The 20,193-nt window shown below is 42.7% G+C and overlaps 1 protein-coding gene across 5 annotated transcripts in view; it reads right to left on the reverse strand.

The window, feature by feature from the left end:
- Positions 1-20,193, reverse strand: part of LOC147708614 (protein phosphatase EYA4) — a 626,113-nt gene that overhangs the window by 72,839 nt on the left and 533,081 nt on the right. For all 5 annotated transcript variants that reach the window (XM_086927287.1, XM_086927291.1, XM_086927288.1 and 2 more), the window contains 2 exons: positions 19,367-19,440; positions 13,219-13,402 (listed from right to left, as the gene is read on the reverse strand). In XM_086927287.1, coding sequence (XP_086783413.1) covers positions 13,219-13,402; positions 19,367-19,440 — 258 coding nt within the window. The remainder of the gene's footprint in view (positions 1-13,218; positions 13,403-19,366; positions 19,441-20,193) is intronic.

Here is a 20,193-nt window from a genome sequence, read left to right on the forward strand (position 1 = left end):
GTCAACAAACAGCTCGCCGCCTTCCTCGAGACGAACGAATCCCTCGACTCCTCACAGTCCCGTTTCCGAGCCAACCACAGGACCGAGACCGCCCTCATCGCAGCCACCGACGACATGAGATCCCTGCTCGACAACGGGGAAACAGCTGCCCTCATCCTCCTGGACCTCTCTGCAGCGTTCGACAAAGTTTGCCACCGCACACTTATACAGTGCCTCAGCAACACCGGAATCCAAGAGAAGGCACTGGAGTGGATCATCTCGTTCCTCGCCGGAAGAACCCAGAGAGTCTGACTCCCCCCGTTCCGATCAGCAGCCACCGAAGTCATCTGCGGCGTACCTCAAGGATCCTCGCTCAGCCCCACCCTCTTCAATGTCTACATGAGCCCCCTCGCAGCCATCGCACGCCAACACAACCTTAACTTCATTTCCTACGCCGACGACACCCAGCTGACCCCGCCACCGCCAGAGCCAGCCTACCTGAAGGAATGAAAGACGTCACTGAGTGGATGAAGAACAGCCACCTGAAACTGAACTCAGACAAGACGGAAGTCCTCCTCCTGGGATCATTCCCCTTCGCCTGGGACGACTCCTAGTGTCCCCCTGCCCTGGGCACCACCCCCAAGCCAACGGACCACGCACGAAACCTGGGCTTCATCCTGAACTCCTCCCTCTCGATGACCAAACAAGTCAACGCCGTCTCGTCACCCTGTTTCAACACCCTGCGCATGCTCCGAAAGATCTCTCGATGGATCCCCACTGAAACCAGGAAGACGGTCACCCAGGCCCTCGTCACCAGCCGACTGGACTACGGGAACACCCTCTATGCTGGAACCACAGCCAAACTACAGAAAAGACTCCAGCGCATACAGAACGCCTCCGCACGACTCGTCCTGGACATCCCCTGCCACAACCACATCTCCGTACATCTGAGAGACCTGCACTGGCTCCCCGTAAGCAAGAGGATCACGTTCAGGCTCCTCACCCACTCACACAAGGCTCTCCACGACATGGGCCCCAAATACCTCAACAACCGGCTCACTTCCTACACGCCCACTTGCCAGCTGCGATCGACCAGCCTCGCCCTCGCCACCGTACCACGCATTCGCAGAGCCACCGCCGGAGGAAGATCCTTCTCCTACCTGGCGGCCAAGACAAGGAACTCCCTCCCCATCCACCTACGGCTGACCCAGGACCATCTCTCCTTCAGGAAGCAACTCAAGACCTGGCTTTTCGAGCAGTAACGGACCCCTCCCCCCCGCGCCTTGAGACCATAGCGGGTGAGTAGCGTGCTATATAAATCTGATTGATTGATTGATTGATTTGTGCCTTCTCTTTGGAGTCACACAGGGAGCATTGGGTTAAGTGATGCTTCATTTTCTTATGCTTGGACTCACCGTAGGATCTCAAGCTGAAGTTGAGTGTTTAAAGGAACTTCCTTAGGACTGAGTCCGCACCCACAACTTGGATTCGGAATAGGACTGCCATGAAGGCAGCAACTTCTTGTATCAGCGACATTCACCTTCGCCTCTCATCTTGGTTTGCCTTCGGGTACATGACGTCACACATCACATGACTTACAATCATGGTCAAACCATAGACATCAACAACATATCTTTTGCGGGTCAGTGACTGACATCTGCTTCCTGTAGTTGTGTCATGGATTGATACAGGTTGTTTTGGTTGGGACATATTTCCCTAGCACACTGGTTAAATAGTTTGAGAAGCAGTCTGAAAAACTGACAAAGTTTGGAGTGGACCTTGGGCAGGGCTTTAAGTGGGATGAAAAAAACGGGGGGGGGGCTCTCAAAGGGGGGTGGACAATATAATTAAGGGTGTGGCTTAAAACACCTAAGTGAAAAATCTGTGCTTAGCATAGTGTACCGCCCAACTTGTATTGTGCTGTTTCTGTCATTGCATCCAGATATATGATACAAGTAACATCATACCAACAAAAATTCAGGACTATTGGCTTTGTCAATGGTTGTTAGTTGCCTAAGATAAATAAGCAGCAACTATGGCTTGTATATAATATTGAAAAAGCTTCCACTTACAGCCCTGGGGATATTACGACAAGGTTGCTGCTCCTGAGTTTCAACAAGAGAAGGGAAATCTAAAGAGAAAATGACTCTCTTTAAAGCATTTCCCTTCCTCTACAACGCTCACTTGGCATGACGTCATGCCGTAACTTATCCACTAATGAGAAGTGAGCAGTGTGAGCAAGCGCCATCATGTCCCTGCTGTCCGGAAAAAAAAGCGCACCCCCTGTGCCAGGGCACAAAACAGAGCCCAATAGAGACCAATTTCGAGACCTCCTTTAAAAAACTGCTGATGCTAAGCACCGGTGAGACCCGGCCCAGTTAAAGCTCTGAGCTTGGGATCCACATCAGTAGACGTGGAAAGAAAGGGACTGACATCAGCATGCAGGGGTGGCTCTTATATGTGGCTTTGTTCCGTCATTCCAAAGGTAGTGTGTCGTCAGCAAAATTGCACAGCACTACTTGTTGGTGCATGGGAGTACTCCTATGGAGAAATCTTTATGAATCCAGTCAGGTGTCTAGAAATATTATCAAGGCTCCCATAGCCCTATAGAAATCCATTGTTTATACTGTTGCATCAACTTCTAAATTTGCTCTTCCGACCCTGCAGTTATTGGCCCTGTCCAGTTGCCACCTGGGGTCCCCTTGAGGTCGCCTGTGGGGGTGAGTGAAGTGGCCCGCAGCTTAGGCGACACCGGGGTCTGGAGATATCCGGTCCCCAAGGAGAGGGTGTGCTGGAGTGGGCAGAGAGCCGCTAAGAAGGGGCTGCAGCATATGCCGGCGACACCCAGCAGCGATGCTGCTGGGTGTCGCCGGCGAAGAGCGACGTCCTGCAGTGGTAACGTGCAGCTGGTTGGACTGGGGAAGTGGGCAGCCAGTGCCTTGCCTGGTGTCTTGCTCTCAGACCTCGGTGGCCTTATCGGGCCACGGAGTGGCTGACTCGGGCTCCCGTTGCTGGGAGAAGCTGTGGTGGTGCTTTAATTTCTAGCCTCCGGCTGGGGGCTCATCGCCTCGCGGCCCCCGATGGGGAAGATCCTGTGCCTGTCATGGACTGCAGGCGATTGGGCCTGAGGCAGAATCTGTAATTACTTTGAGCGACGCCCAGCACCTGAAACTCAGCAGCCATATCAGGCTGTGGCGCAGTTACTGCGTGGCTTGCATCACTGCGTGCGGCCAGGGTTGTTACCTGGCCGTGGTTATCCTGATGAGGACTCACCCGTGGTGTGATCCCCAACGTGCAAGATTTGTGGATTGGCACAAGCTGATAGATATGGTCAGATTGGGGCGAAAACTATACTGGTAAGTGCCCCCTTCCCTCTTTCACTTTCGTTCCTCTCTTTTGCTCGGACCAGGCCGTGCCTAGGATACATTCAGGGAAGTGGGGTGGCTCTGGTCTTCGCAGCGCGGAGCCCAGTTGATTTGAGGGATGCCTGCTGGCAGCTGTGGCAGACTTGGAGATACTTTGCCTCCCTTGCAATATGGTGCTTTAATTTCACGGACTTGGGAGAAGTGATTGATAATTGAAGAGTGACTGACACAGCCTGCCCCAGGCCATAGCAGCAAGTTGACTGTATGCGCCGTACAGCCCTCCACAGTCAAATTTAACAAGGCCACCACTGCATTATATAGGCTCTCCATGGTCGTACAACAGGTCGGACCAGCACCAGAAGGTGGCAAAGACCGCTTGCCATGGAAACCAACTAATGGTTTAAACAACCATGCGCCCTGACTGTACATTGCCTAATCTACTGGGGCGGCCAGCTGGGTGCTCCCCAACCGACAGAGACTGGGAATTGTGGTCTCCGCGTCCCAGATCCATTCATCATCATGCTGAGGCGCCAGGGACGTCGGGATGCCTGCTGAGGGGCCGGGTGTGCCTACTTCCGGAAGCAGCAAGGCTAGGCCTTGGTGCAGCTTGTGGGTGTGGTGCCCCCTCCACTCTAATACCACTTTTTGTCACCCCACTTATCTAGTCCAGCTGGATTTATCTGCTCCATCGCGGCCTTGTGTATTGATATACGACCAGGCGTGCGCCTAGGGCGGCCCCTACCAGTCTACATAAAATGACTAAGAGCTAACTGCCCAGTGCCAACACAAAACAAAGCACTATGGACAAATACACTGGTGCTGCAGCTCAGGCACCTAATCTGGGAGCCCCAGTAGCAAATATGCCAGATAATGCCGCTAAATTAGCAGCTAAAACGCAATCTAGGGAAATGCTGGAGGCCAAAATTGGAGCAGCTGGCTCTGATTTCATGCTGCTCAAACAAGATCTCCATAATGCAGTGCAAGGTATTACTGAATCAGAGATCATAATCTTGACGAGGGAATATACAGTGAACACTCTTCAAAAGAAAGCATACACCTCAGAGACACTTACAAAGGGTCTGGCAACACGAGTGCAGGATGGAGAGGGTTAGGCTGCAGCAATATCCTATGCTTCATGGGATTCCCTTAGGGATGCGAGGGCGGCAACATGGAGGACTTCCTTATCAAATGGCTGATGGACTGGATTCCACCCAATACAATGTCCTCCTGCTTCATACTCGAGCGTGCACATCGGGCCCTCCTACAGAAACCACCATGTGGAGTCCGTCCCAGGCCAATTATTGCTTGATTTCTAAACTACAAGGATAGAGATGTTATCCTACACCTAGCCAGACTAAGGGATGCCCTTACTTACACCTCGCATCATATAATGATCTTTCCAGATTATCCTAGGCTGGTTCAACAACGCCGGCAATCCTTTGTGGAAGCCAAAGCCCGCTTGCGGAATCTTAAAATCCAGTATTCCCTGTTGTACCCGGCCCATCTGAGACTGTCCTATCAATCGCGGACACACTTCTTCAAAACACCAGAGGAGGTGTTCAACTGGACAGATGAAACTGTAAAACTCAAACACCATACTCCACCAAGGATGGACTCTGATTCTTTGTCCGGGGGCCCCAGCCACAGTCATTCCTAAGTCACCGACAAGCAGCGCCGTAAGTCGCGCTCCAAGAGGCGCTCCAAGACTCGTGGTAAGTCCCGTATGGGATTGGCAGGAGACCAGCTGGAGTCAACAACATCCTAATTAACCTCTGCAGTGATATATGTAGTCTATAACGCCCAACAGCAATAATATTTGGGCTAATTCTATATTCATTTTCCCCTGACTTGATAGCCACTTGTATGCACAAGGGATGTTTGTCTCTGCCCCCTGTTGGGGTTGGGAATCTCACTGTGTCGCGACAGATGCTTCAATGTTCATGAGGTATTATGGTGGTCGGGAGGGGTGGGGGATTGAGGGGAAGTTATTGCTTGTTTCCAGTGCCTTGTTCCCAAATTACACATTCAATGCCCCATCGGACAATGCAATCCATATGTCATCTCACATCCATATACAGCACCGCCAAACATGCCATCAGTCATGAGAGATGCTTCTGGGAGGGGATTCCACATTGTTAGTTGGAATATCTATGGTCTTTTAGATAGGATCAACCAAGGGCCATACTGCGCCAGGTTAAACGCTACAAAGCGGATATCCCGCTTTTACAAGAAACCCATCTGCTGGGTAATAAGACACTGTGCTTGGCTCGATTTGGCTACACCCACATTTTTCATTAAGGGTTTACTAGAGGTTCCCAGGCTATGTCGATTTTGATCCACTGCAGAGTCCTCTACATGCATGACAAGATGTGGTATGATCCCCAGGGTAGTTACATTATAGCATCAGATACACTATACGGTGAGCAACTCATTCTGGGTAGTGTTTGCAACAAGCCCCCACCTTTAGCCTGGAGCCTGGCGGAACATTAACAACACTGTGGACAGAGATCCCTTCAGGTCTAACGATCGTTGGAGGGGACTGGAATGGTGTTTTGTGCTACCATAGTGATAGATGGTGCAGTATAGGGAGGCCGGCAAGCACGCAGGAGTCTAGGTTGCAGTCGCTGATACAAAGGAAGGGGTGGTTGGACACTTGGAGGAGACTTGACCCAACTGACCAAGAATTCACAAATTTCTCCGGCGTCCATGAGCCATTTTCCTGCCTTGACTATATTTTAATATCTGCAACCCACATTCATAGACTGGAGACAGCAGAAATCTTACCTAAGGGCCTCTCCGACCACTCCCCCGTGTCGCTGAGACTACGACTAGAACCCAGGCGCTATCCCTTCCGATGGCGGCTCTCGCCATGGCACCTGCATTCAGGTGTCAAAACCAGACGGGCGATATTGGATAGGGGTGGTTATGAAGTTAATAAAGAAGGCGGAGCAGGGAGCCCGTCTTGAAAATGGCACATCTGCCAAATAGGAAAAGCGGTAGGTGCGATCAGGAGCGCACCTGCTCCTTAATCTGTATCCATAGTGGGGCTAGATTATTTTCCCATGAAGCAGGCTGAGGTATTTAAACCCGTCCGGGACCACCATCACCTCACGTGTCCATTCGCCGAATTGGCATGCACCCCGTAGTGACCATAAGTTTTCTCCTATGTGAGACCTTTTGAGTTTGTCAATATTTTTAGACATGTTTGGGGAGTGTTTTATGTGCGATGTTCCTGCATGGTTTTTCTGTATGGTTCGTGACGTGTGTGTATGTATGTGTGTGTGTGTGTGTCTTATGTTATATTGTGAGCATGTGCTGTGTTCCTGTAAGTATCTGCGGATGCGTATGCTTAGATGTTTCTATGTGGTAGGCATCTGTGTCTGTGTGTATCTGTGCGCATTTGTGTCCGTGTGTCCATGGCTGTGTGGCAATGTTTGGTGAGTGTGTGTGGTGTGGGATATGTCTGTATGGTATGGGACATATCTGTGTCTTCTGCCAAACACACAAAACGCACAGAATATATGTTGGAATGTGTAAAAATATCAGAGAAATATTTAAATGTGTAACTAATGGTCGGCTCTTAGGCCTTTTTTTCTGTTAAATGAACAAAATATCTTGAAGCGACAGTGCATGCGCTATCTCAAGTGAGACCTAAACATGTCTGACAGGAAGTGCGCAGGGGTTAGAGGGCGCGAAAATGAAGGCTATCAAATTTAGCCCTACGTTATTTAAGTTCCTTGTGCACTTTAAATAGTTTTCAGGTGACCCTCAGCATGAAACATATCAGAGGATGAATCCGCCCATTACAGCTGACAGCCACACAGTAAGAGTGGCTACATGTGGCGCACTCATGACATGCATGCAACAGAACAGATGTGATGAAGCATAAACCATAAACACAAGAATAGAGTTTCTGTTCCCAAAAATAGAACCTTCACTCATAAAAGGTGATGTACATTTGAAATGGATAATTATTTGCATAAAAGTATGCAGGGATTATGGGTACCCTTAAAGTGAGGGACAATAGCACATTTACAGGGCTCAGAAATGAAAGAAGTTCTAGAATTAAGAAGCAGAATCTGAACGTATCTCTCCATGAGAGAACTCCAGTGTTTTGGAAATCAGCACCACCTTCATACATTTCAAGGATATATAGATTTCACATTTTTTGCAAGTTTTATATAGTGCAAACTCGACTTGAAGGTAATTGAGTACTTTACATGAGCACCAGTTACATTACAAAAGGACATATTAATTTGGAGAGGTGTGGCTCACTGGTTAGACGCGGCAGACCCGGAAGCAGAGAACGGCCCGGGACCAGGGTTCAATTCCCGACGCGGCAGTGTCGTAGACCAGGGTCAGCGGACTCGATAATTCTCACCTCGGTGCCTACTCTAACCAGGGATCACACTCGGCAACTCTGGGCATTAGCTTGCCTCATCTCCACAACAGCCCCCCACATTCGCCGGGGATGCCTGGTTTCACCTTGGAGATACCCAGTAGGGACCATCTCACAGGGAAAGCCAGGACGGGTTCCCCAGCGGTCTATTGCACAGAGATACTCCTTCGGGAGTCGATTCTAGCGCGTTAGAAACCCTCAATTAATTAATTAATTAATAAGCACGGTGGAGATTGAGTGATTTTCCCAGATGTTGAGCCAACGCCTTGACATAAACATGGTTCCCCAGCACCACAGTCGGGCAGATCTTCCAGTAACACCACATCCTTTCTCTCATTCAGGCTCCTTATGTAAGAGACACTATGTTCTAGCCCATGTTTTGTGTACCACATCAGACATCATATCACGGCTACCTAAAGCCTAATCTATTTACAGCACTGCTATTCAAATTGCCTAGTCCAGTATCTTTCAGAGCGGCTCCTTAGAATGAATGTGCATGCAGCATATAAGTGAAGGCTGAGGAGCCCCATGGCACATTTGACAGAACACTGTAAATTCCACAAGCAGACAGACATGAGACACCATCTCCCAGCAAGAAAGATCACGGCAAGTAACAGGCAACTCAGTTTTCATCAAGAAAACGATTTAAAAAAGCAGCATTCCCCGGTGAGGCATATGAAAGTGCAGTTGTGCAATTTCACAAAGTACAATGCCCTATAAAGTAATACGCAGTATGTAATAAAACACATGTTCACATCTTTGCGTGATTCTATCAAGACACAGCAGAATACATATCTACTGAATGCATCATAGATTTTGTATGATTATTGCTAGAACAACAAAGTGCAACAAAAACACACAAGATGGGTGGGATAAGGCTGCTGCTGTCCAGTTGGGAAATGCAATTCTTGATTCCCTAAATGTAATAGTAGTGCGCAAAGGCAGAGTCAACAGGAAGTCGTGAGGGGCTTTGAGATACATAAAACCTCGCCTTGTTTAATGGAAGATTCCAGGCTTTCACGCCATCAAAAAAACATTGTCTGAAAGCAGAAGTGTTTTTAGCAGTCCACACTCGTTCTACAGTACGATGCTGAGGCTGCACTGACACTCACTAAAAATAGTGTAAAAAGAAAGCAAGAATGGTGTGGGAGATACAGGGAGCGGTAGCGAGGGCCTGCAAACACATGAACTCTAATGGAGTGTGAAAAAAATTAAAAATGGTCACATTCATTTATTATTTTAGGCCTAAAAAGTGCCTTACAACCATTTAAGGAGCTAGGTTTTAAGGCCAATAAATGCTGGGTGAACAAATTGGACTTACTTTCACTGTCTGTTGATATGATATAAACAAGTGAGGAGGGGGGCTGCAGGGGATGAAGGAGGATGTGGCAAGAAGCAAGAAAGAGAAAGAAGCTGGGTTTGTGACAAGCATCACTGGGAGCTTGTAAAGCCCGCGTGAGGAGAGGGAAGGAGAGGCGCTGCTCCAGCTGCTGCTTTCAGGCAACTCACCTTTCCAGCCGCAATTCTACTTGGTGTGTCCGGATATGAGAAGGGGCTTTTGAGAGAAGCTTACAGGCCGCTTTAACACAGTTCTGGGCAGCCATATGTTACGCTAATAAACAAGATGCAGGAGGGACGCGACGGTACCCGATTAATACCCTATGCAACAACAGGACTCAACAAACACACTTGAAAGGCGTGCAGCCAAAATGAGATTAGGTAAAGGGTGGAGGACAAACAAAAGAAGCACAGTGCAATTGCTGCGCAAGCAAAACTTTAAAAAAAAGTTCCACAAAAGCGGATGGAAACGAGTACTTGGACCATGAATATTGATCAGAAAGAGCACACGAAGAGCAACAGGAAATAGTATGCTACAGCCAATAGAAATAGAAGAAAACTTAGTGGCAGGCATACAACCAAACAAAAAGTAAGCCCCTTTTAAGATTTCTAGTAAATTCAATAGATTTCACAAGCACAGCACAAGCGCTGTGCAGGCGAAACCTAAAAAAGAGCAGTATCAATGCAACTGACAAATGCTCCTGTTATTTAAAAATAAGGGAATTACTAGAATATATAATTGTCAAGAGTCTCCTACATAGTTAAAGATAAAAAAGGAAACTACTTGAGCCCATGAAAGATTCAGGCATTGCGAGAAGAGAGGAGATAACGCCGTTATTAGTCTTTAATCAGTATAACATTACGGCAAGATTTATCTTCCTCCTGAGAGACAAATGGAATCCATGACTCTCAATAAAGTAGCTGCCACAATGAATTTGAGGCCTGAGTATATCCACAGAAGGAAAAAAGTAAAAGCATACACTAAAAAAACACGAATGAAGATGAAGTCCATACATTTTTATGTTACTGGATATTCAATTAAAGGCAAGAGTACGTAATCAACAGTGAGGAGAGAATAAGAACACTTCAACAACAGGCTCACTTTGAGCCAAGTGCATAGGTATAATGAATTTCATGTGTTTTAAATGGTTTTAAATCATATTATATTTTAATACATTTTGTTTAAGATTGTATATTTTCAACTGTGTGTAATGTACAATCTTTAAGCATTAGTAAAAGAAGTGATGCGCTGAGACACAGATTATTTAGCCCAACGCAGACAGAAAAGGCATTGGTCAGACAACTCAATTTAGTGTAGCCCTTTGGATGCAATGTAAGGTTGGGTGCCGTCTGTCTGCGATCAAAATTATGCACAAACGTGTAAATGTCCGCCCTGCAATGGGAGGGATATTTATGTGGGTGTTCAAAACAATCTTCCATGCAAGAGATTTATGTCTAGGTCTCACCAAAACGACGATAGCATGGCCAACCTGTTGATGCAGTTTTTCCTCCCACTATGCGAATCATGCTATACAGTGAGGATCCATTTTGGGTAAACAAACTCCACAACAATAGCATTCAACTTCAAATTGGACAAACATCAAACTATAAATGAGCCCTGAAGTTTGAAAATGCTGAGAATTTAAAGTGGTGACAGCAAACCAACATTCAAAAAGACTACCTCTTTTGATATCATCCTAGTCTGACCATTAGGAGGTTCTTTGAATTACAGAGGCTGTTTTCCCCTTGTCCCTTTGCTTGGAGATTTACATTAAAAAAAAAAGAAGCAGAATCTTATTAATTCATCAGGGTGTCCATGTTTCAATGGAATTGGGCAATGATATACAATTAATGTATACATGTCAACCACATACTCTAACGGGTATTTTATGATTAATTAGATTACTTAGAAACCCCTGGAAAGACATGCTGGTCGAATTAGGGAAAACTCAGATAATTTAGTATAAAACAGCTGAACATGTAGTAATTGTATTAACCCATCAGTACAAAAGCCCTTCTCTAATAGCCCAGTGCTTTATCTTCCATATGCTGGAGAACTGAATCCATATTTAATTCATTAAGCTAATCTTGAATTCTGAATCAGCAGCTGTCAAAGGGAATGCAAAGCATGCCTTCTATTTTAAGTGCACAAGTCTATTTTAGAAAGGCACAAGTCAGCATTGACTTGTGCTACAACTGTAGTCCTTCGGTGCCTGACTTTCTTTTAGAGCAGCATGAACATCCATGGTACATCAAAAACAGCACTACTCTCCTACAACGAGAGCTACAGCATACATTTAAATTAATGTAAAAAAGGACACTGGTCACAATTATAGAGTTCTGCTCAACAATTATTAGGCAGTGATAAAATAACCATCTATAGGTAAAAGCCACTGCTTTCCCAAAACCATTAGACTATGCTTACATTTTCCAAGTATTATGGATAGGGGTGTGCCACATTTTAAAACTTTTTTTATAAAATACACCTACTTTTGCATGCATTTATGTGAAATATATTCCGCCAGTATCTCAAGTAACTTTTTCCCCATGAAAGCATACATCTCACAAAAAAGCACAATAGAGACTGGCACTGGACTTGTTTGAGGAGAACACGTCTCATATTGAGGCAATTTCTACTCCAACCATTCTCTGCTTGTAGAAAGCATGCAACATGTCACAGAAGGGTGCAAATGTTACACTTTTCACATAGCATAATAGCATAAAACTCTGGAATAACACAAGATTACTTTGGCGTAACAAACATTTTGTACAAATCTGTGTGGCCTGGTCTGGAGACCTAGGATGTTAAAGGACAGATTAGTGCTAATGTCATTGATTCCTGTGATATTATGCCTTTTTTTTTTAAACTAAGCAAAAGTCAGACTCCATAAAAGTTACACTCCATTGTTCTGTACAAATGGGGTGTTCTAGAAAGGATTATATGTGCGGGGCAGCAGCTGTGCATTTAGTTCTATTTATCATATACCTTGGTTGTGTGGTCAGACTTGGAACTGCTGGAGGATGTATTTGTCTGAGCTTCATGATAGACTGAGACACTAAAGGATCTCTCTTAATAGCTCAGTTACATTGTTGAGAAGCTTTTACTTCGCTGTGATCACATGAATGCACATTTGCTTTTGTTCATTAATTATTGTAAAACAAAAAATATATATATTTTTTTTGGGGGGGGGAAACCTAGGAAAAGTCAGTCTGTAGAAACTTAGTTGAAAGATTTAACAAGATTGGCTAGCATTATAAAAATGCTTTTCATTATCTTTAAGATGTATTATATAAGATTGTATGCCATCTGGCATAACTATAATTGTTGTTATGACTCTGGGTCTGATTTAGAGTTTGGCAGAGAGGGTTACTCCGTCACAAACGTGATGGAGTAACCCGGACGCCAAGCTATAAATCAGGCCCTATATATTCATCTTATATATATATTGACAGTGCTTTTTATATTCGTCTCTTAGTACACTTATTCCTTGCTGCTTCTTTTCCACCAAAAAGACACATCTTACTCTGTCCCTTGGCTGGTCTCGAACATTGTTTCAGCATTCTCCAGGTTTGATGTATTTCAACTGTTATTAGATCGGCTGCAGTTTTATTATTAATATTATTAAATAAAATATAAGACAAATATATTTTAAATAACATTTCATGCAACAAAGCAATGTGCTATCTATCTTTGTTCATTTTGGTGTCCTGTGTTAAAATTTCTAACCAATGTCAAACCATCACAGAGGCACAGTATACAAGAAATGATGGAAAGACATTCACATTAGACACAACTGATAGATACGTCCTGACTGAGACAGAAAAAAAATACAAAGCAAGGAGAAACCCCATCCGGGGTGATTCAGGCGCTTTATAAATGTTATAAATAAATAAATAAATAAAAGTGGACTCAAAGAGAGGAGTTAATAAAAAAAGTAGATTTTTAAAAGTTGACATATTTCAAACACGCCTGTGCCAATCAAACATCATTTTGTTCTGCTGACAACAAGTTATCAATAATATGTGCGGAAGTTTCACTTTTTGTTAAATGCATAATACTTATATATACCTTCCAAATGTGTTTCTAGTCATTAAGAAAGTATGATAATGCTACAAATAACAACATAAACTCTTTACCTGGATGAAGGTCTGGTGTTGATTGACTATTCAGCCCTGTGAGAGACTCCTGTAGCTGATACGTTGAGGAGGAGGATGAGGTTCCATCTGTTGTGCTATTTGAGGTCATATATGTTCCATACGTTGATGCGGAGTAATACTGTGCGTACTGATTTTGGCCAAACGTTGTGTAAGAAGGATAATCCTAAAATAGTAAAGGAAACTTGTTATGTGAGGTACAGAGCGTAATTCTTGTTTTTTATCAGACCAAAATATGAATCGGTAAATGCCGGTGAGAGGTCAGACACAATGATGAAAATATGAGAGGGGATCTGTTGGGTGTGGGTGGCACAAAAAAATTAAATGGACTAAAAATTATGAGTGAACGAGGTGAGGTCAAGTTTACAACAATACGTAAGCTAGCATAACAAACACAGATGAGAAAACTGTAATCTGTAAAAACGAGAAACTATACATCATGAGGTATTACAGAATGGATGCTAGAGGAGGGCTCTACGTTGACATTGAGAATGTAAATGATGGCCCACTGAACAATAAAAAAATACTAAACTACTTACGAAGGACCACTGTTTATAAACATGAGCTGTTCTCTCCATGGTGCAAAACTGCATGAGTTGAGTCTCCCCGCCCAAGGACTCCAGCGTCCATTCTAAAAGGCAAGAAGCAAAGAATGCACTTTGCATACCCACGTGCTCTGAAGTGAGAGCACCTATGCCACGCCACAAAAATCTTCCACACCAATTTCAGACTGTTCTAGAGCAGTGGTTCTTAATCTTTTAACTTCTGTATAACCCCACGTAATCATGACTGAAACCGCAGGGCCATCATAGAGTCATACTGGAAGCTGGGGACACGGGCCCAAGCATATTCATATTCGATGTTATGAACTTCACAACATTACACAACAAATACAGAAACAATCATTCATCATACAAATACACAAATTATGAAATATTTCATTTAAATCAAGAACGAACATAATTTTTTATTTTTATTTTAATGGGAGTGTTGGATGTTTTTTAAATTCAGCTGAGGCTGCTCATTGTCCATACTAAATTCAGTTTGATGCACTTGCACTGCTCCCACAAATCAATCAGAGGATACTAACTTAATTTATAGCCTCCATTTTCAAATTCCTCGCATTTACAGAATGTTTCAAAATGTTTAATTTTATATTTTGCTCCTATATTTATATACACTTTATTAATCTGTTAATATTACTTGATTTTCTAACCAGTCGCGGACACCAGAGATCCCCAGACAACAGGTTAAGAACCACTGTTCTAGAATTGTTGATGAGAGTCTTTACAAAGCAACAACTCAAACAAAATCAATTTCACTGTTCGTAAGGATTGCAATTCTTTTGCACCAAAAAGATTTTAATTATTTTGATCACCCGTAATTTTTAACTTCCTACCTTAAACGCTGTAAAAGCTTCAGCCTGCATATTTATATGCAATTGAAAATTGTAGCACTTTTTGGGGACAGGCATCATTTTAACTGGGCTGGCATGAGTTGCATAATTTCTGGCATTTTGCATTATGTGTTTATGCAACATTATGCTATTACCACATGGCATCAATGTAGTTCATTTGGGTAAAACAAATTCTGTTGGCTTTTGTTAACTCTACTTCTGTTTTTTTGCATCATTTCTTGAGGGCACTGCGAGTGCTTGCATCAGTTTTGTACATGACTATGCGATTCACTTTAAAAATTATACAGAGCAGAATGCCAGACTTTTGCATTATGCCTAATTTTGCCTAATGTTTCCAGACTTTTGTGTAATTATGCCAAATGAAATTATGCATATTTTGCACATCCCTGTTTTATGTAACAAGAATTGACTGTAAACCTTATGCACTGCAACTGGATCGTGCATATTTCTGGTCTGGATACCATTTAATAAAAAACAGAAACGGCAAGTCCCACTTAAATGTGAAGCGACTTCAGTTCCATGCTGATCTTACTGTATGAAATCCCATTCAGACATCTGGATCCACAATATTTCATCTTGTTTGTGTGAGTTCCTCTCCCTAACCTTACATGCTTATCTCGAGTGATGGGCAGAAAACCACTACAATTCACAAGAACAATTCTCAAAAGCATATGCAGCAGCTCTACAAGTCCAGCAATGTTGTTAGAAATGTAATACCACATTTAAAAAAAGAACTAACTAACAAAAATGAACTCTCATTATGGACTGTTTGGCTGTTTCAGTCCTAAAGCCTGAAACATCCACCTGGACCCCTCCTCCATTCCCCAACACCTAAGGGTCCCCTCCTCACCACCCTATTCTGCATGTTTTGCCAATGCCATTTATCTGCACCTGCTATGAACTATTGATGAAGTGGTCGGTGCTCCAAGTGTCTACTGTATCACTTATTTCTACTGTGAACTGTACTTTGAGTGATCACTACCCCGTTAGCCACTATTGTAGACGAAAATCCTCCATCCACTGTGGCCCATCTTGCACTTCTATTTCCTACTGATAATATGCCCCCCCCCTACCAACACCCTCATTCTCAACTTTTTCTTCACTCTGCCAAGGGTCACTTTCATACAGGGACATTCATGCTTTAACCAGTTCATACTAACTAATATTTCCATATTCGCACCAATCTTAACCCTCTACCATCACTCAAATGAATGTCTTTGTTACAACCTTATTTGACCGTTTCTGCAATGACATTAAATTACATCAGTCAATGACCAGTCCTTCACACCATGTAAATCAACCCGTGGCATTATCTATTTTTAATAAAGTTCCTTTTTCATAGATCACTTAAAAACACCCACACTATGCTTCGTCCCTTTACAGAAATCACTGAGAAATGGCTGAACCTTAATGACAAAATGACGCCTGCTGTCCTTCACAACAGTCATGCAATTTTCACTCATTCTTCTCATAGCCAAATGTGAAGAAGGAGTATTGCTTAAATAATCCTACTAAACAGTACTGGTTGCGTTCTCCGATACCTTCCATTACAGCCCCACCTTCATAAACAGGACTTTCAATATCTCTTTTTCCAAACACCTCCAATCCACCCGTCCCCCCCCCCCAACCAACTCTCAATAGCTCCTATGCACCTTCAGCACTGGAAACCCTTGCCCTTTACCATGGATATCAGCTGCTGTTTACTTTCTTCAAGACAATGTGCCCAGACTTATACAAATGTAGAAACCCGAAAACTCTAAATAACTAAATTGGAGCCTCTGACAATATAATAGTTACAAAATTAAAATTTCACTCAAAATCACCCTTGTCGGCTGTCTCACACATCAATTCCATTGTCTCTCCCCCGTCTCCATTGTCCATGCTAGTATATCTAGGTAAATATTTCCTTCCAAACCACTTCAAAGCTAACCAAAATGCTTCAAAGTAATGACTGTATTAAGAAAGGTGAAGCCCACTGCTTCTCTCCATCAAACTAAATTCTTAGCTCAAGTCCATTCTTTTCAAAGATGAACAAGCACCAACATATTTCCATCTGCTCACATCCTATTTTTCCTCCAACATTCTTAACCATCTCCAATTTGACTTTCACACACTCCACTTCACAAAGGTAGCTAAGCCCCAATTCTCTATTTTTATTAGCTATGTCCATCGGACATTCACAGTTCAATCTCATACTTTCTGCAGTCATTGGCACTTTCAGGAATATGACTTTGCAGCCAGTTTTAACTGTGCTAAGTCTTGGAAATTCTGCCCTTTAGGATTTCTCCTCTCACCTTTCAAATCATCTGGTCCATTTTTATTTCTAAATCCAAATACCTCCCTGTCTACTTTAATCTCTCTACCAAACCTCTCATCACTGACACCAACATTGTTGATGACATAATGAAGCTAAATATTTCAAAACCACATTACAAAACACTTTATTGATTTGGACACAAAACACCTGAATGTGCACATTGCTCAAAATACACAAAGAGATACAATAGAAACAAGTGAAGTAAGAGCACTTAAGAGTGTGCTGAAATAGTTAGAAAAGGAGAAAATACATTGCTGAATAGTTATAACGCTTATTATTAGATTAAAATAGCAAGAATACTCATGAAATGATTGATTATTCACGTACTGATGAAAACAAATTAATCTAATGGCGTGGCCTAACAGTACTATTACCTTTCATTGCAATTGCGTTCTTAAAATAGATGGTGGTTGCAATTATGCGATAAAATTAACTAGGAAGTAGCAGATGGGATAATAGAGACCTTAATGATATAAAAAAAATTAGGAAACTCTTTTAGTGAAATGCTTTTTAAAAATAATTTCAATCTATGGATGTTGAAAAATGGTGGCAGTAGACCATAGAGTGCTGAAGGGTGGCAACCTGCGAGTGTTTTGCACCCGCAATTATGGTTGCAAAACATTCTTACATAGCTTAAGGAGTCGCTATTAGGAAGGGACTCCCTTGGAAGGCCCATTCCTAAAAGCCAGTTGCTAATCCTATTTTGCGAGTCGCAAATTGATTTGTGAGTTGCAAAATAGGATTAGTACATGGGCCATGGGTTTTTTTAGGGTTCAAATGAGTCTAACACCCTTCTGCGCCCGCAAAAAACATTTGTACATCTTGCCTGTTGTGAAATACTGTGGGAGGTAGTTTTGTTTAACAAAAATAGACTGAAATTAATGTGGTTAACAAAAACTGTGAGAACAATCATCTTAACTACATATTGCCCATTCCACAAATGTTTTTCATCATTGCTTCTTTAGTGCAGCTTTGCCCTTTTCAGTTTTTTCCTTACTTTTGTAATTGCACTTGAATAGCGCTTTATGTACCAAAGGGCTTTTGATTTCACTACTTTATTAGTTTTTAAAAAATGTATACTGGAAAAAATTCAAAGAGTATACTGATTGCATTTAGAAATCAGTTTTCATTTAATGCAGAACTGCAGCTTTATAAAGTAATAACTAGTGCTGGAAATGGAATCTGGAATCCCACTAATTGGGGGTAAAGAACTGGCAGCAGAAAAGGAGAGGAGTTAGGAGAAGTCGACTTTATCAGCCAATTTCTACATTATAAAATACCTCACAAGATTAAGGCACCTGCTGTAAGGTCTTTGTGGACCTAGCAGGTTCCAGGGTATCATAGCAGTAAGATAGCTGTAATGGTTAGGAGCTTGTTGGAGAGATCAGTTTTCAGACAAGTTACCGGTTTGAGTCATCATAAATTAGTGTAGTGTGTTAATGTGCCTGCTGCAAAGCATGACATACATTAAATGGGGGTCAAAGATTCACATTTTTTGTAGGGAACTCAGTGTATTACTACTTTAGTTACAGCTATCCATGCGTTGCCTAAAGGTAACAGTTACAATTCGTCATTATATACCTTAGTGAATTATGAACTGGCATCAAGGAACTACATGCAAACTGCAAGGCACAAGTTTAAAATCTAACAGTTTTTCTCCTCAATCTTGCCACATTCTAAGGTTCTAAAAATGGACGCTCTTGGTGGTAATAAACATGTATTAGTACTCTCTACATAAATGGTTAAAGGAGTAAGTACTCCTATAAACTGATGCATCGAATATTCTTACAACAGACACATACTTCTTGTGTATATGGCTTTGGAAAGTCAACAACCTGCCTCAAAATCATGTTTCATCTGTTGAGCACTTGTGAAATGACATAGGCTGAGTGTCTATATTGCTGGGGCATTGCCACCAAGGTGTAAGCCTCTGGCTAGCTGCCAGCTAGGATGAGCAGGACAGGATTAAAAGGAGTGCTGATGGCCCTGTAAGTAAGGCATTTTCGTTAGCCCACCTGGAACTTCAACTAAGAAAGTTCTTCATCACCTGCAGGCGGTTGCTTTAGAGTAAAATAACAAAGTGTGGATGCTGCGGAATGTGTTCCAGTTTTAGCAAACTGTACAGGGATACATTTCACTGGGGCTGGGTACCGGATCCAGTTTAGTAATTGCTGATGGATCCTTCACTATTCTAGTATTGGCGGGAACAATCATTATAGGATGTTACGGTGCCCAATTGTGCAAAAAACTACGTCTAAATTCTAGCATAAAGGTCGCATCTGGCAGTGTTGATTTCAGGAAAAGTTTTTCCTGATACTCTCTATTTAATAAGTAAACGCAGATAAACTTAAAACAAAAAGATCCTTGTTACCGATGCTGCATTCTAATAAATGTACCTGTTGCGAACCAGTGAAGTTTGTTGAATTCGAGTTGTTTGCGTAGATACCAGACGCTGGTGTGAAACTAGAACCTGTGGGGAAAAAAATGCTGGTTATGTGCCAAAACTACCAGTGCACACATGTAAAAATGTACAGTCATACACTGGAGCAGGAAATTATTCTTACAGTAATTCAATTACATTTCGGAGTTGGTTGCTAACACTAGCAACAAAGGACAGAATCATTTTTGGTTAGACTAATTAGCCTACAGTCATTTCTGAGAGGCCCAGTCACAAAGAGTTGACCAAACCAGTGAAAATTACACAAAGCTAAAATTAAGCTTATACATTTGCACAGCTTACCATTTTCTGTCAATTTACATATATAAGCGACTTGTGCATATAGTAAATACATGGTTGAGATGTACACTTACATAGAAATTATATTAATCTGCAATGGACTTGTTTCTCTTACTTTACATGTGCTTAAGGTAAGGAATTTTATGAAATTTCCAAATGTTGTAAACGTTTCTATGTTGTTCTTAAATAAAACATTTTGTCATGCATGCCATTCTTCCCTATTCCCAGGCTCCACTTTGTACACAACCTACACACGGCCCAGTTGAGACCAGATTAAGTTTCTTGGATGTGTACAGCATGTATGTTCGTAAATATTTGTCCGCCCAAAATGTGCCACTTTGTATGACTTAACCATTTTGCATTGCTTTTATTTGCCATTGTGGCTCTTTGATATGCACCCTTTGCCCCTTTTAGTATTCATTTATATAGGCTTTACGTGTCTGGAATTAATGAATGAGCTGTATTATGTATTTGTGGAAAGTATGT

Source organism: Lissotriton vulgaris, chromosome 6, assembly GCF_964263255.1.
Source record: "Lissotriton vulgaris chromosome 6, aLisVul1.2, whole genome shotgun sequence".
In the NCBI taxonomy this organism is placed as follows: domain Eukaryota; kingdom Metazoa; phylum Chordata; class Amphibia; order Caudata; family Salamandridae; genus Lissotriton; species Lissotriton vulgaris.